At 50.1% G+C, this 14,393-nt stretch overlaps 1 protein-coding gene across 1 annotated transcript; it reads left to right on the top strand.

Moving 5' to 3' along the window:
- Positions 1-124: 124 nt before the first annotated feature.
- On the top strand, positions 125-13,501 carry PCDH12 (protocadherin 12; the record flags this gene model as incomplete). The annotated part of the gene is made up of 4 exons (XM_081093503.1): positions 125-3,004; positions 6,145-6,242; positions 8,332-8,483; positions 12,615-13,501. 4 exons carry the CDS (start codon positions 125-127, stop codon positions 13,085-13,087), a joined length of 3,603 nt encoding a protein of 1,200 aa, XP_080949629.1. The 3' UTR covers positions 13,088-13,501.
- Positions 13,502-14,393: the final 892 nt, after the last annotated feature.

Here is a 14,393-nt window from a genome sequence, read left to right as displayed (position 1 = left end):
TGTGCCAGCAGGTCTGGGGGCAGGAGAACAGGGCTAATCAAGCCCCCCCCAGAAACACTGGAGGACTTCCCAGCCTTTGAAGAACTCTAGCAGTTTCTGAATCTAACCCATTCTGGCGGTAAGCATGATGCAACTTCTCCGACTTTTGCTGGGGCTTTTGGGGCCAGGTGGCTACTTGTTCCTTTCAGGGGATTGTCAGGAGGTGGCCACTCTCACTGTGAAATACCAAGTGTCAGAGGAAGTGCCGTCTGGCACGGTGATAGGGAAGCTGTCCCAGGCACTGGGCTGGGAGGAGAGGCACAGGCAAGCTGGCGCTGCTTTCCAGGTCCTGCAGCTGCCTCAGGAGCTCCCCATCCAGGTGGACTCTGAAGACGGCTTGCTCCGCACAGTGAGGCGGCTGGACCGAGAGCAGCTTTGCCGGCAGCGGGATCCCTGCCTGGTTGCCTTTGACGTGCTTGCCAAAGGGGACTTGGCTCTGATCCACGTGGAGATCCAGGTGCTGGATATCAATGATCACCAGCCACAGTTTCCCAAAGGCAAGCAGGAGCTGGAAATCTCTGAGAGTGCCTCTCTGAGCACCCGGATCCCCCTGGACAGAGCTTTGGACCCAGACACTGGCCCCAACACCCTGCACTCCTATTCCCTGTCACCCAGTGAGCACTTTGCCCTGGATGTCATCGTGGGGCCTGATGAGACCAAACATGCGGAGCTGGTGGTGGTGAAGGAGCTGGACCGGGAAATCCACTCGTTTTTTGATCTGGTGTTAACTGCCTATGACAGTGGGAACCCCCCCAAGTCAGGCACTAGCCTGATCAAAGTCAACGTCCTGGACTCCAATGACAACAGCCCTGTGTTTGCTGAGAGCTCCCTGGCACTAGAGATCCAAGAAGATGCTGCCCCTGGTACTCTCCTCATAAACTTGACTGCCACAGACCCTGACCAAGGCCCCAACGGGGAGGTGGAGTTCTTCTTCAGCAAGCACGTGCCTCCAGAGGTGCTGGACACCTTCAGCATCGATGCCAAAACCGGCCAGGTGATTCTGCGTCAACCCCTCGACTATGAGAAGAATCCTGCCTATGAGGTGGATGTCCAAGCCAGGGACCTGGGTCCCAATCCCATCCCAGCCCATTGCAAAGTCCTCATCAAGGTTCTGGATGTCAATGACAATGCCCCAAGCATCCACATCACATGGGCCTCCCAGCCGCTGCTAGTGTCAGAAGCTCTTCCCAAGGACAGTTTCATTGCTCTCATCATGGCGAACGACTTGGACTCAGGAAACAATGGTCTGGTCCACTGTTGGCTGAGCCAAGAGCTGGGCCACTTCCGGCTGAAAAGGACCAATGGCAACACATATATGCTGCTAACCAACGCCACGCTGGACAGAGAGCAGTGGCCCAAATATAGCCTCACCTTGTTGGCCCAAGACCAAGGACCCCAGCCCTTATCGGCCGAGAAACAGCTCAGCATTCAGATCAGTGATGTCAACGACAATGCGCCTGTGTTTGAGAAGAGCAGGTATGAGGTCTCCACTAGGGAAAACAACCTGCCCGCTCTTCACCTCATTACCATCAAAGCTCACGATGCGGACTTGGGCGCTAATGGACAAATCTCATACCGCATCCAGGACTCCCCGGTTTCCCACTTGGTAGCCATTGACTCAGACACAGGAGAGGTCATTGCTCAGAGGTCACTGGACTATGAAGAGATGGCCAGCTTTGAGTTCCATGTGGTCGCAGAGGACAGGGGACAGCCCCGGCTCTCATCCAGCATCTCTGTGTGGGTCAGCCTCCTGGATGCCAACGATAATGCCCCAGAGGTGATTCATCCCCTGCTCAGCGATGGAAAAGCCAGCCTCTCAGTGCTGGTAAATGGCTCCACAGGCCACCTTCTGGTGCCCATTGATACTCCCAATGCCCTGGGTCTGGCGGGCACTGCCATGGCACCACTGGCCACCCACAGCTCCCAGCCATTCCTGTTGGTGACCATTGTAGCGAGAGACGCAGACTCAGGGGCAAATGGAGAGGTGTTCTACAGCATTCGGAGTGGGAATGAAGCCCGCCTCTTTGTCCTCAGCCCCCACCTGGGGCAGCTGTTCATCAACATCACCAATGCCAGCAGCCTCATTGGGAGGGAGTGGGAGCTGGAGATAGTGGTAGAAGACTGTGGCAGCCCCTCCTTGCAGACCCAAGCCCTGTTGAGGATCTTGTTCGTCACCAGTGTCGACCACCTGAAGGACTCCGCCCGTGCTCCTGGGGCCCTCAGCACATCAGTGCTGACGGTGATTTGCCTGGTCGTCCTGCTGGCCATCTTTGGGTTGATCTTGGCTCTGATCATGTCCATATGCCGGACGGAGAAGAGGGACAACAGGGCCTATAACTGTAGGGAGGCTGAATCCACCTACCGCAACCAGCCCAAGAGACCCCAGAGACACATTCAGAAGGCTGACATCCACCTCGTGCCTGTGCTCAGAGGCCAGGTGGACGAGCCTGGTGAAGTGGGGCAGCCCCTCAAGGATGTGAGCAAGGAAGCGACGATGGAAGCAGGCTGGGACCCCTGCCTGCAGGCCCCCTTTCACCTCACACCCACCCTGTACAGGACCCTTCGTAACCAAGGCAACCAGGGAGCCGTGGCTGAGAGCCGAGAGGTACTGCAGGACACAGTCAACCTCCTTTTCAACCATCCCAGGCAGAGGAACGCTTCCCGGGAGAACCTGAACCTTCCTGAGCCCCAGCCTGCACAGGGCCAGGCCCGCTCGAGGCCCCTGAAGGTGGCAGGCAGCCCCACAGAGAAGCCTCCTGGAGACCAGGGCAGCCAGGAAGCCCCGTTGAGCTCACCAGCCTCCTCTGCAACCCTGAGGCGGCAGCGGAATCTCAATGGCAAAGTGGCCGCTGAAAAAGAATCAGGCCCCCGTCAGATCCTGCGGAGCCTGGTCCGGCTGTCCGTGGCTGCCTTCGCGGAGCGGAACCCTATAGAGGAGCTCACTGTGGATTCATCTCCTGTTCAGGTACAGCTCTCTCTCTCTGGTCACCCCAGGATCACTACTAACAGCATCAGACACCACCATTACCCTCACAATCCTCATATTCATTCCTTAGGCTCACTGGGCACTTTATGATGTATTGAGTGCAGTGGTTCAGGGCATAGCTCTGGGGTAAAAAGAATTTAGCTGTGTGATTCTAGACAAATTACTTCCTGTCTCTGAGCCTTATTTTTCCCATCTGTAAAATAGGAATGACTATAAGAGCATCTACCTCACAGAGTTGTCCTGAGGATTTCGTCAGTTAATTCCTATACAGCATTTGCTCAGGAAGCCTGGCATAAGTAGACACACAGCAAAGGTAGGGATCAAGAATAAAAGATTTGGAGCAAGGCTGCCTGGGTTCAAGTGCTGGCTCCCCCGCTTTCTAGCTGTGAACCACAAGGAAGTTACTCAGCTTCCCTGTTGAAGATGTCCATGTTAACAGCACCCATCTCCTAAGTTTGCTTGAAGATAAAATGAGGGCGCTCTGGTGTCTGGCACGAAGCTAGCACTCAGCAAATGATTACAATGACTTCTGCAAAGCTCTTTCCATCTCCACCTGGGCAACCTCCCTGTGAAGCAGGCTGGCAGGGGCATCATTGCTCCCAGGCTCAGGGGCTGCATATCACTTGTTCGATATGCAGAGCTTGCCGGCCGGGTCTGCAGGATGGGACAGTGAACGTAACCTTGGAACTTGGGAGTCAGGCAGATCTGGGCTCAAATTTCAGCATAGCCATGTAGGAACTGGGCAGCTCTGGGCAAGGCCTTTAATATCGGAGCCTCATTTTCCTCATCTATAAAGTGGGGACTGTATGCCAAACTTACCCTGTGTCTACCTCCCAGGGGTCTGAGGATTAAGTGGGATGATAAATGGCCAAGTGTCTAGAGACCTGGGACTTACTAGACACAAATGGGAGACGTTTTCAGAGATGCTGCCTGATACCACACTCCTATCTGCTTCTCTGCACCCCAGATAATTTTCCCTGTGCCAGGCTATTTATCCAAAGCACACTTCTGTTTGGCCAGGCCATCATCTGAGGCTTCCTGTGAAGCAAGGACACAGCTTCCTTCCCCTCATTTCCCCCCACCCCCTTCAGGAAGCCACCTGGAGAGGGCCCAGCTGCTTTCTTAGGAGTCCTGCCCAGAGGTTGCCCAGAGCCATTCACTCATTCATTCATTCATTCATTCATTCATCAAATCCTTACTGAATGAGCTCTTTGTGCCAAAAACTGGTTGATAGTAAATAGAGACAGCAGAGAGCAGGCACTGTGGGTGGCCCCACTGGGGTGATGGAAAGAAGGCTGCCCATCTGGGATCAACTTGAGGGTAAGAGGCAGCTTGCCTAACGCTGCCTTTCCAGCAGCACAGTGGCACAGTGGAGTCAGATCCAAGTTCAAATTCCAGACTACCACTAACTGCTGTGTAGCCCCTGGTGGGCCTCAGGTTTCACACCTGCAAAATGGGTGTCATGGTATCTCTTCCCTTGAGTTATTGTAAGAATTAAATGAGATTATATATAACTTGACAGTTATTAAGTGCTTATCATAAGATCGATTAAGAAGTGATTTATATACTTTTACACATTTAATCCTATAATCACAACCACCGTATGAGCTGGATCTCATTATTATTCCCTTTTTTACTGCTGAGGAAACTGAGGCTCACAATGTTCATAGGTGGGAACCCGAGGCCAACGAACTCCAGAGTCTAGGCTCTGACTGTGAAGTGACCTTCAATGACAGTGCTCAGCTCAGGGTATGGCACTTGGGGAGAGTCCCTGAAGTACAGGCTGTCATTCGGGAAAAGGGTGGCACATGCCTTAGGAGGTGGGATCTGCCCGGAGGCAGGCAATGGGACGCTGACCCTTATGGAAACCCCAGTCCTGGCCACCTTCCCTTCCAACTCTCCTCTGAGGCTGGCACTTTCTGTCTTGAACTGCTCAGGGAGGAATGGGGGTGGGCTCAGGAGGCAGAGGCCGTGTTTCTAGGAGGAACAACCCAAACTCCTTGCATTCATGGAGCATTCTAAACTTTCAAGCCATCTAATTAATCCCGAAAACCCATGAAAAGTCTCGGTGGGTATTTCTAGCTCCACCTTAGAGATGGAAGGTCTGAGTAGGTCTGAAAACCTACTTGACGTTACACAAGCTAGAAATGACCTTGAACTGGGACTCAGCCTGCCAAGACTTGGTCTGTTGCCTTCTCCGTTGTGAGGCCCTGCAGGGTCTGGCCCTGGCATCCTTCCCAACTTCTGCCTCACTCTCCAACCATCTTGCAGTGTGCAGTGCCTTCTGTCTGGAATGCCCTTCACCCTTGGCCCAGACCCTCACCCTCTCTCCACCTGCCAAACTCCTATGGAGCCTTCGAGTCTCAGCAGAGGTGCCTAGCATGTAGTATGAACTCAATAAACATTTGTAGAAATAAGTATTCAAACTCCTCCCATTTCACCCCACAGCTTCCTATTTGCTCCAAGATGGGTAAGGGGCCCTCCTCTGCTCCCACAGACCCCCATCCTTTCTTAACCCAGTGCAACCCCCTGTAGTAACTGCTGTGCCCTGTCTCCCCTGACAGACTATGAGCTCGCTTCAGGGCAGACATTGGCACAGACAAACTTACTAAATACCTGTTGAATGAATGAAAGCATGAATCAATGAATGATTAAATGACACCATTTTTGTCTTCTCTACAACATAGTCTTATATCTGGCCCACAAAAATTGGCTGAGTGCTTGAATACTGCTGAAGGCAGGAAATAACTGTTTAAGATAATCCTGATCAAAGTAATAATGAATTTATGGTCAGGAAATGCCTTTTTCACCCCTAGCCCTGCCGATTCCAACAGGGGCAGGTCACTTGGGGAGATGAGAGGGGACTAGCCCAGATGGTCCCTATTCTCTCCCTCAGGCACCCAGGTCCTGGCTTGACAAAGGCAAAGTAGGGAACCTGCCCGTACAGGTCCCTGCCTCTCTCACTGTTCACCACCCACCATCCCCCGTCTGATCACACAATCATCTGAAACTGGAGGAAAGACTATAAAAAGAAAGCGCCGGCATTGAGGGAAACATCCGGCGAGGAAGTGTGCTGGGTCGGAATTGTGTGGAGTCAACAGATTTTTCCTGTCTTGTAGCAAATCTCCCAGCTGCTGTCCTTGCTGCATCAGGGCCAATTCCAGCCCAAACCAAACCACCGGGGAAATAAATACTCGGCCAAGCCCTGCGGAGGCAGGTAAGCACACTTAGCCCCCACAGGCTTCTCCAGCCCCCCTCACCCCTGCAGTCTGTGATCTTAAGGAAGGGTGATCACATCCCAGACCCACTCCCCTGGGACAGTGCCTCGGACAGCATCCATCCCCCCACCCCAGGCCACTTGGTCCTGGAGCCACTGTATTTATAGTATTTACAGGACAGGGTCACTAGGGAAATGACTTCATCCTGAGGCTCTGGTTATCTGTCCTCTGATTGCAGAGGTGCTGGGCTAAGGACTTTCAATCTGTAACTTTCAGCTTTCTTTCGCTTGACCCTTAAACATAATATGAAGGCCCCTGGCTAAGGACATGGATACGTGGGTGTGTTCCTTTAGGCTGTCCTAGAATTAAAGAGATGTCAAGACATCTAACTCCTTGTTACAGATGGAGACATTGAGGCTCTAACTAGTTGGGTTCAACCCAGTTATGTAAACTTGAGCAAGTCAAATAAATCTCCAAGGCCTAGTTTCTCATCTTTAAACTGAAGGTCACCACAATTCCTTGTAGTGATGGGGTAAGGATTTAATGACCAAATGTATTCTAAGCCCATAGCCCAGTGCCAAGCACATAGTAGGTCCACAAGCAATGGTAAGTCCTTTCCTCTTAAAGTGACTTTGTTCAAGGTCATATAGCCAGTGAGTGGCACCTGACTCCTGGTTCAGTGCTCTTGCTGTGACAACTTGTAGCTGCTTCTTCCGTTTTGTCAAAGGGAGTGAAAGGTAGTGAAAGGTAGTGCAGGGCAGAGGTGAGCACTCCAGAGTCAGAGCAGTCTAAATTTGAATTCTCACTTTATCACTTAATCCATGGGGAGCTTGTGCAAGCTGCATAATCTTCACAAGTCTTGGTTTTCTCATTTGTAAACTGAGAATGATAACAAGAGAACCCTTACAGATGTGGAAGGTTTAATGAAAAGGAGCATATACCCTGCAAAGCTTAAGGCAGCGGTTCTCAACCTGTGGGTCGCGACCCCTTTGGTGGTCGAACGAGCCTTTCACAGGGGTCGCCTAAGACCATCCTGCATATCAGATATTTACATTACGATTCATAACAGTAACAACATTACAGTTATGAAGTAGCAACAAAAATAATTTTATGGTTGGGTCACAACATGAGGAACTGTATTTAAAGGGCCAGAAGGTTGAGAACCGCTGGCAAGGCATGACTCAGAGTAATTTCTCAGTAACATGAATTGCTGTCATTGTTACTTGCCACCTCCCTGCTGATCTCTCCATGCAGTAGAAATAGCCACTGGAAAAAAGAAAAGAAAAGACCCCTCTCTCTCCTGACCTTAAAGCCCCTCAGGGAGCCTTCCACCTGCTGGATGATGAGGGGCCTGCCCTGTTCCCCCATGCCAGGAAGTCTGAGGAACTGGCCTCCCCCAGGTGATAAGAAGGGTCTATGGAGGGAGAAGCCAGGGAGGAGGCAGTAGGAGAGTGAAATGGGATAGTAGATTCTGAATAGCTTTTGGATGCCTCGCTTTAGCTGGACATGCTCTTCTGGTCTACAATTTGGCCTCAAATAGGGAGGAAGGAACATTCAATCACTAAATCCACAAAGTATTAAGTACCTACTATGCACTGAGCCCTGTTCTGAGCACAGATAAATATCCCTGCCCTCACTGGAGCTCATACTTTGATGGAAGGATGAATGGGTGAATGGATGGGTGGATGGATGGATGGTAGATGACCGAATTGATTCAACTGAAGTTACTAAACTCCTACTCTGTGCCAGGCAATGTGAAGGAATGGGAGGGACAATAGTGAGTAATCACATCTATGCAGTCATGGTCACTTCTGTTTGCTGAATGCTTACAATGTGCCAGGCCCGGTGTTAAGCTCTTTACATAAACCTTTCATGTTACAACGTCTCACCATGCCCCAAGAAGTAGATGTTACAGACTCAGAGTAGGCAGGAGGGATGGGATCGAGTCACTCAGGTCAGTCTGACTCTGAAGGCTGGACTATGTGGACAAATGAATGCTGGCATGAATAGAAGAATGTGCACGAGCTAGAATGAATGAACCTAGGTTTGAACTTTCTCACTTGGGGGCTGGGTTGGTTTCCTTTGCAGGAGTGTAATCCCAGACACAGATGGCCCCGGTGCCAGGGCTGGTGGCCAGGCAGAACCAGACCAGGAAGAAGGACCCTTGGACCTTGAAGAGGACCTCTCTGTGAAGCAGCTGCTAGAAGAAGAACTGTCAAGCCTGCTGGACCCCCACAAAGGTAGGGACTCCCCAGGGTGACCCCACTCTCCTTCTACCCCACACACAGTCTGCTTACACGCTCAGGCTTCGGAGTTCCGTTCCAATCACTGCAGGGAAACAGCCATCCCGTTTCTGGGGAGGAACATCAGCATTTTACTTCTCCTGGCGCTTCAGAGGCCTTCGTTTGTTTAACGATCAGATTCTACTCTGATTGTTCATTTTACAGATCATCGTAAGAATAGTGAACGATTACTGAGTTCTTGGTGTGCCAGGTACAGGACACATCTTATACACATTATCTCATTTAAGCTTCCAAACCGTCCTTGGAGGTAGGCATTATGAGCTCCAGTTTGATTATGAGCACTCTCATGAGAAACTGAGGCTCAGAGAGGTAACGGCTTGCCCAGTCACCTGGCTCATTAGCGATTGAAAGTGAGTCAACCTAGGCCTGCCTCCCACCAAGAGGCCTCCCCTTACCTCCTGAACCACTTTTTAGAATTTCTTTGGTGTGTTTAACTATCCTTTTACCCTGAGAACTGAATCACCTCATTAATGTGCTAACATTTCTTACTGAAACAAAAATATTTTTTTTCTGGAGAAACAATTAGTTTTGAAAATAGATACAAAAGATGAAGTTTAATTAAAGAGTCTGCTAGCTGGCCCCTCTGCTGTGGAGAGCCGTCAGCCCCCTTTAGGTAACACCTACAGATCCAACTGTCCCTAAGCTGTGGTTTTGTTTCTGTGGTAACAAGCTGCTTCTCATCTGGACATCCCCTGTGTGCTCCTCCGGCAGCAAACATGCCGAAGGCACGGCAGGCACTTCCTTTTCCTTGGTTAACAGAAATAAGGCTAACATTTACTGAGTGCTTTCTATGCGCTGGACCCTGTCCTAGGTGCCTCATGAGGAACTCTGACAAGATACAGACTATTCATTATCCCCAGCTCATAGAGGGAAAATCTGAGGGGCAGGGGTGTTAAATAATGTTCCCAAGGCTGTGCCGCCCATGGTTACTAATACCACTGTGGCTCTACATTAAAATTAAGTAAAATGAAATCTAATTAAAATTAAGTACATGTAAAATGAAAAATTCAGTGCCTCAGTCATACCAGCCACATTTCAAGTGCTCACCAGCCACATATGGTTAATGGGTATTGCTTTGGACAGCACATATATGCAAAGTTTTATAGGACTGTATTGTCTAGAATGTGGAACTGTGAAGTCCAGTATAGCAGCCACTAGCCACATGTGGAAATGTCTAGTCTGAACTGAGATGGGATGTAAATATAAAATGCACTTCAGATTTTGAACAGTTATTGTAAAAAGTAATTTATAATATCCCAATATTAAAAATATTGATTATGAAAAAATATTGGTTATGTGATAAAATGATAGTAATTATAAAATACTTTATGAATTTCACTTTTTCTTTTTACTTTTTTTTAATATATTTTATTGATTTTTTACAGAGAGGAAGGGAGAGAGATAGAGAGTCAGAAACATCGATGAGAGAGAAACATCGATCAGCTGCCTCCTGCACATCTCCTACTGGGGATATGCCCGCAACCCAGGTACATGCCCTTGACCGGAATCGAACCTGGGACCTTTCAGTCCGCAGGCCGACGCTCTATCCACTGAGCCAAACCGGTTTCAGCTCTTTTTACTTTTTAAAATGTGGCAAATAGAAAATTTAAAATGACCTCTGTAGCTCACAGTCGATCTCTATTGGGCAGTGTGGGACTGGAACCTGCGGGCTCGGTTCCCACGTGGTCCTGCTTTCCCACAGCACAGAGGGCAAGCACAGCGGGGATGAAGAGGGCGGCAGGGATAAAAAAAAAAAAGAGCCCGAGCTACTCATCTGAATGCTCACAGCAACCCAACAAGATGAGTACTGCCAGTTCACCACTTTATGAGAGAAAAAGGCTCAGAGAGGTTAAGCAATTTCCCCAAGGTCACACTGCTCACTAGCAGCAAAGCAGGGAAATCAAACCCAGGTCGGCCCAGCACCCACCCTCCACAGAGTAAATTCACCATCGCTTTTCAGCCATTCACACCCACCCCAGTGATTTTCTCATTCCAAGCTTCATTCCTTCGGAAGCTCTCTGACCCTGGTACAAGGAAAGGCCTAATTCCATAACGCCAAGAGTTCCAACCTTATTACTCCAGAGTCGCAGGGAACTAAGGTTTACATTTCCCAAATGCTGAGGGTTAATATTTGTTCATTCAATCATTCAGTGAATGTTCTCTAAGTCCCAGGCGTGGGCTGGACCAGTTGGGAAGTGGCCTGACCCTGCCTCACAAGCTGCACAGTCCCACGCTCACTTGGTGAGATGGAGACTCGTTTATATCAATATAAAAAACAATTAGCTGTATTTTGAAATAACTTTTCCAAATTACACAAGCAATATTTAGTTAATGTAGAAAAATGTAGATAAAAAGAAAATAAATCACTTCTGCCCAGGCTAATTTCAGTTAATCCTTTGGCAAATCTCCTTTCAGGCTTCTTTGCTATGCACAGATTTTATTTACTTTTAATTTTTTTTTTCCTTTTTGTTGATTTATTGGGGTAACTGGTTAATAAAATTATATAGGTTTTAGGTGTACAATTCTGTAACACCTCATCTGTATATTGCATTGTGTGTTCACACCACCAAGTCAAGTCTCCTTCCATCACCATTTATTCCCCCTTTACCCTCCTCTACCTCCTTCACCCCCTTTCCCTCTGCTAATCACCATACTGGTGTCTGAGTCTGAGTTGCTGTTGTTTTCTTAATCCCTTCACCTTTTCCAACCCCACTCACTCCTCTCAGAACTGTCAGTCTGTTTTCAGTCTGAGTGTCTCCACTTTGTTAGTTTATTTTGTTCATTAGATTCCACATATAAGTGAAATCATACGGTGCTCGTCTTTCTCTGACTGGCTCATTTCACTTAGCATAATACTCTCTGGGTCCATCCATGCTGCTTTCTTATCCAGTCATCTACTGATGGGCACTTGGGCCACTTCCAAATCTTGGCTATTGAAAATAATGTTTCAGATGAACAAAGGGGTGCATATATTTGTCTGAATTAGTGTTTTGAGTTTCTTTAGATATAATCACCGAAGTGGAATCACTGGGTCATAAGGCAGTTCTATTTTTAATGTCCATCCTGCTTTCCAAAGTGGCTTCTCCCATTTGCATTCCACCAACAATATGCACAAATTTTAAAGCAGCTCACTTTAGGCAAACACTAAATACATGTTAAAGTAGATGTTGTGCCTCTTTTTTATTGAAAGACACAGTTTCTTTAACTACATTTCTTAAAGACAGTCTTTCCTCTGCTTGGCCTCTACCATCAGGCCTGGGACTAGTTTTTGAGACAGGAAAAGAAGTGATGGTAGCAGTGGGTTCCAGGAGACAGGTTTTCACTGCCCCATCCCTTTCCTGGGACAGCCCTTAGAGAACCAGCCCCCCACCCCCAGCCTGATTCTCAGCAGAGGCCACAGAGGGGCCCCTGGAGCATCCAGGGGGAGGAAGGGCCAGCTCTTCAGAGTGGATAGCAGTGCAGTCAAAGGGGCTTCGGAGTCATCAGACCCAGGGTCAAATTTGGATTTAGTTGCGTAGTACATATGTGTTTTAACTTCTTAGAACTTTACAGTTCTCTCATCTATAAAATGGGATAATACTCTGGATTTCAAAGGTTGTGTGGATGAGATAATGATGTAAATTGCTTGGCACAGGAGTACTTAGTAAGTGGTCATTATTATGGTACAGACAGAAGGCAGCCCCAAGGCAGGAACTCCAGCCTTGGCCAAGAAAAGGGATTTTCCCCCATTCAGGGTGCGCCTGGCTACAATGAGTGGGTGAAAGACACCTAGACCTGAAACACGCCACCCACCAGACGTCATTTAAAAACAGGCCGATTCTAATTGTAGGCCTTCCTCCTGCCTCCTCTTCTCTCAGCTCATGAGCAACGTCAGTCAGTGGCCTTCCTGCCCAGTGAGCTTCCCTGTCAGGGCCTCTTCCTTCCTGTCCCCTTCTGGCTACCCAGTCTGTCCTCTGCCATTTCCCTTCCCTCCTTTGTTCAGTGCCCTTGCCCTGCCCACACCCCACCCTCACCCGCTCTGCCCTTCCGTGGGCTCAGCCCTCACTATGTCCTCTCCTCCCCCTGCAGGCCTGGCCCTGGACCGACTAAGCGCCCCAGACCCGGCCTGGATGGCCAGGCTCTCTTTGCCCCTTGCTACCAACTACCGTGACAACGTGTTCTCCCCGGACACTGCGGCCTTGGAGGAGCCAAGGACCTTCCAGACGTTCGGCAAGGGGTCGGGGCCAGAGCTGAGCCCGACAGGCACACGGCTGGCCAGCACCTTCCTCTCGGAGATGAGCTCACTGTTGGAGATGCTGCTGGAGCCGCGGGCCAGTGTGCCCGTGGAGGCTGCCTCCGAGGTGCTGCGGCGGCTCTCGGTCTGCGGGAGGACCCTCAGTCTAGACCTGGCCACCAGTGGGGCCACAGGCACGGACGTCCAGGGGGACCCAGGTGGAAAGAAGGGGACCGAGGGCAGGACCAGGACCAGCAGCAGCAACAGCAGGGGCCTTTGGATCCAGGAACCAGGGGCCCCGGGAGATGTTAGGGAGTCCCGGCCCTGAGGGCCCTCGGACACGTTCTGGTTTCTGATATTGTTGAACTCATTGAGCAGAAGTGGCTCGAGAACTTTAGGGTGACTGATGTTGCCCCACGGAGGGGACAGGAGCCCAAGGACTAACAGCTGGCTGACCAAAGCAGCCCCTTGTTAGGAGCTGGCTCTGCCTCTGAATTTCCTGGAGGATGGAGAGTGAGTGGCTGAGATAAGTGTTTGCTGGCAAAACACAGGTAGAGCACAGAGGGCTGGTCCTCGGGCGGAACAGACGCCATGGAGTGTCTGTCACGAGCAGGAAAGAATAGCCTTGTTGCATCCTGGAGGGTAGGGGGCTGCATCCTGGGGTGCCAGGCAAAGCTCTCCGACCTTCTAATAAAGGAAAAGCAGTGGCTTGTTCGCCTGTTTACACCCCTCAGGAGGGATGAATAACTGAGTGATAGTTCTTTGTCCTCCAGTCCGTCAAGTGGGTCAGGCTGGGCCTGGACAGGAACGGGGCACGTTTGGTGCAGTGTTAGGTACGCAACGAAGGACATGTGTACTCTTGACCCCACTCCTCTAGTGCTGCATTATCAAATAACCCGCTTCTCAGCTGGAAAATTAGGGCTACGGAAAGCGTGACTATTTATAGAGCATTTACATGAGCCAGGCACCAGGCTTACAATAGAATTTAATTAATAATTTCTCGACAACCCTGAGAGGGAGGTGTTATTATCCCCATCTCACAGACAAGGATATGAGCCGTGGAGAGGCTGGTGTCTTGCCCAAGATCAGGCAGAGAGCAGAGGCAGTGCTAGGACTCGGAGCCACGATTGTCCAACACCAAAACCCATGCCCTTGACCTTGACGCTAGACTGCCAGCCACGGGAAGGAACGGAAAAGCCCCCAGAGGTGAGCTCTTGTCGGTAGCGGACTTGCCTGAGCTCCCCTCCAGAAACACGGCTGAAGCGTATTTCCAAAGCCGCGCAAGCCTGCACGTCTAACCACCAAGCCCAGAGTGAAGGGGATTGATCTGCCCTGACGCAGGCCTGGGCCTCTGCAGAATCCTGTCCTTTCCCAGGGAGCAGCCCTTCAGGTACAGACATCATCTTCCCAGAAACCACCACTCGTGGGGAAATCTTTGTCACAGCAGGTTTGGGCCTGTGAATTCAGGCGCCGGAGGAGAGTGTGTGAACCGGCTCCATGAAACTCCATGAAATCGATAGTGACAGCAGCAAACCTTCCAGGGGAGGAGGGAGTGAAGAAACAGCAAATATCTTCCCAAGGCTCAGCCTTATCATTCTCTTGGAAATTTCCAAGCTATCATTCAGCTAGTTTCT

This window comes from Myotis nattereri (genome assembly GCF_964212035.1).
Source record: "Myotis nattereri genome assembly, chromosome: 5".
Classification (NCBI taxonomy): domain Eukaryota; kingdom Metazoa; phylum Chordata; class Mammalia; order Chiroptera; family Vespertilionidae; genus Myotis; species Myotis nattereri.
This window is presented reverse-complemented; position numbering and strand designations above follow the sequence as displayed.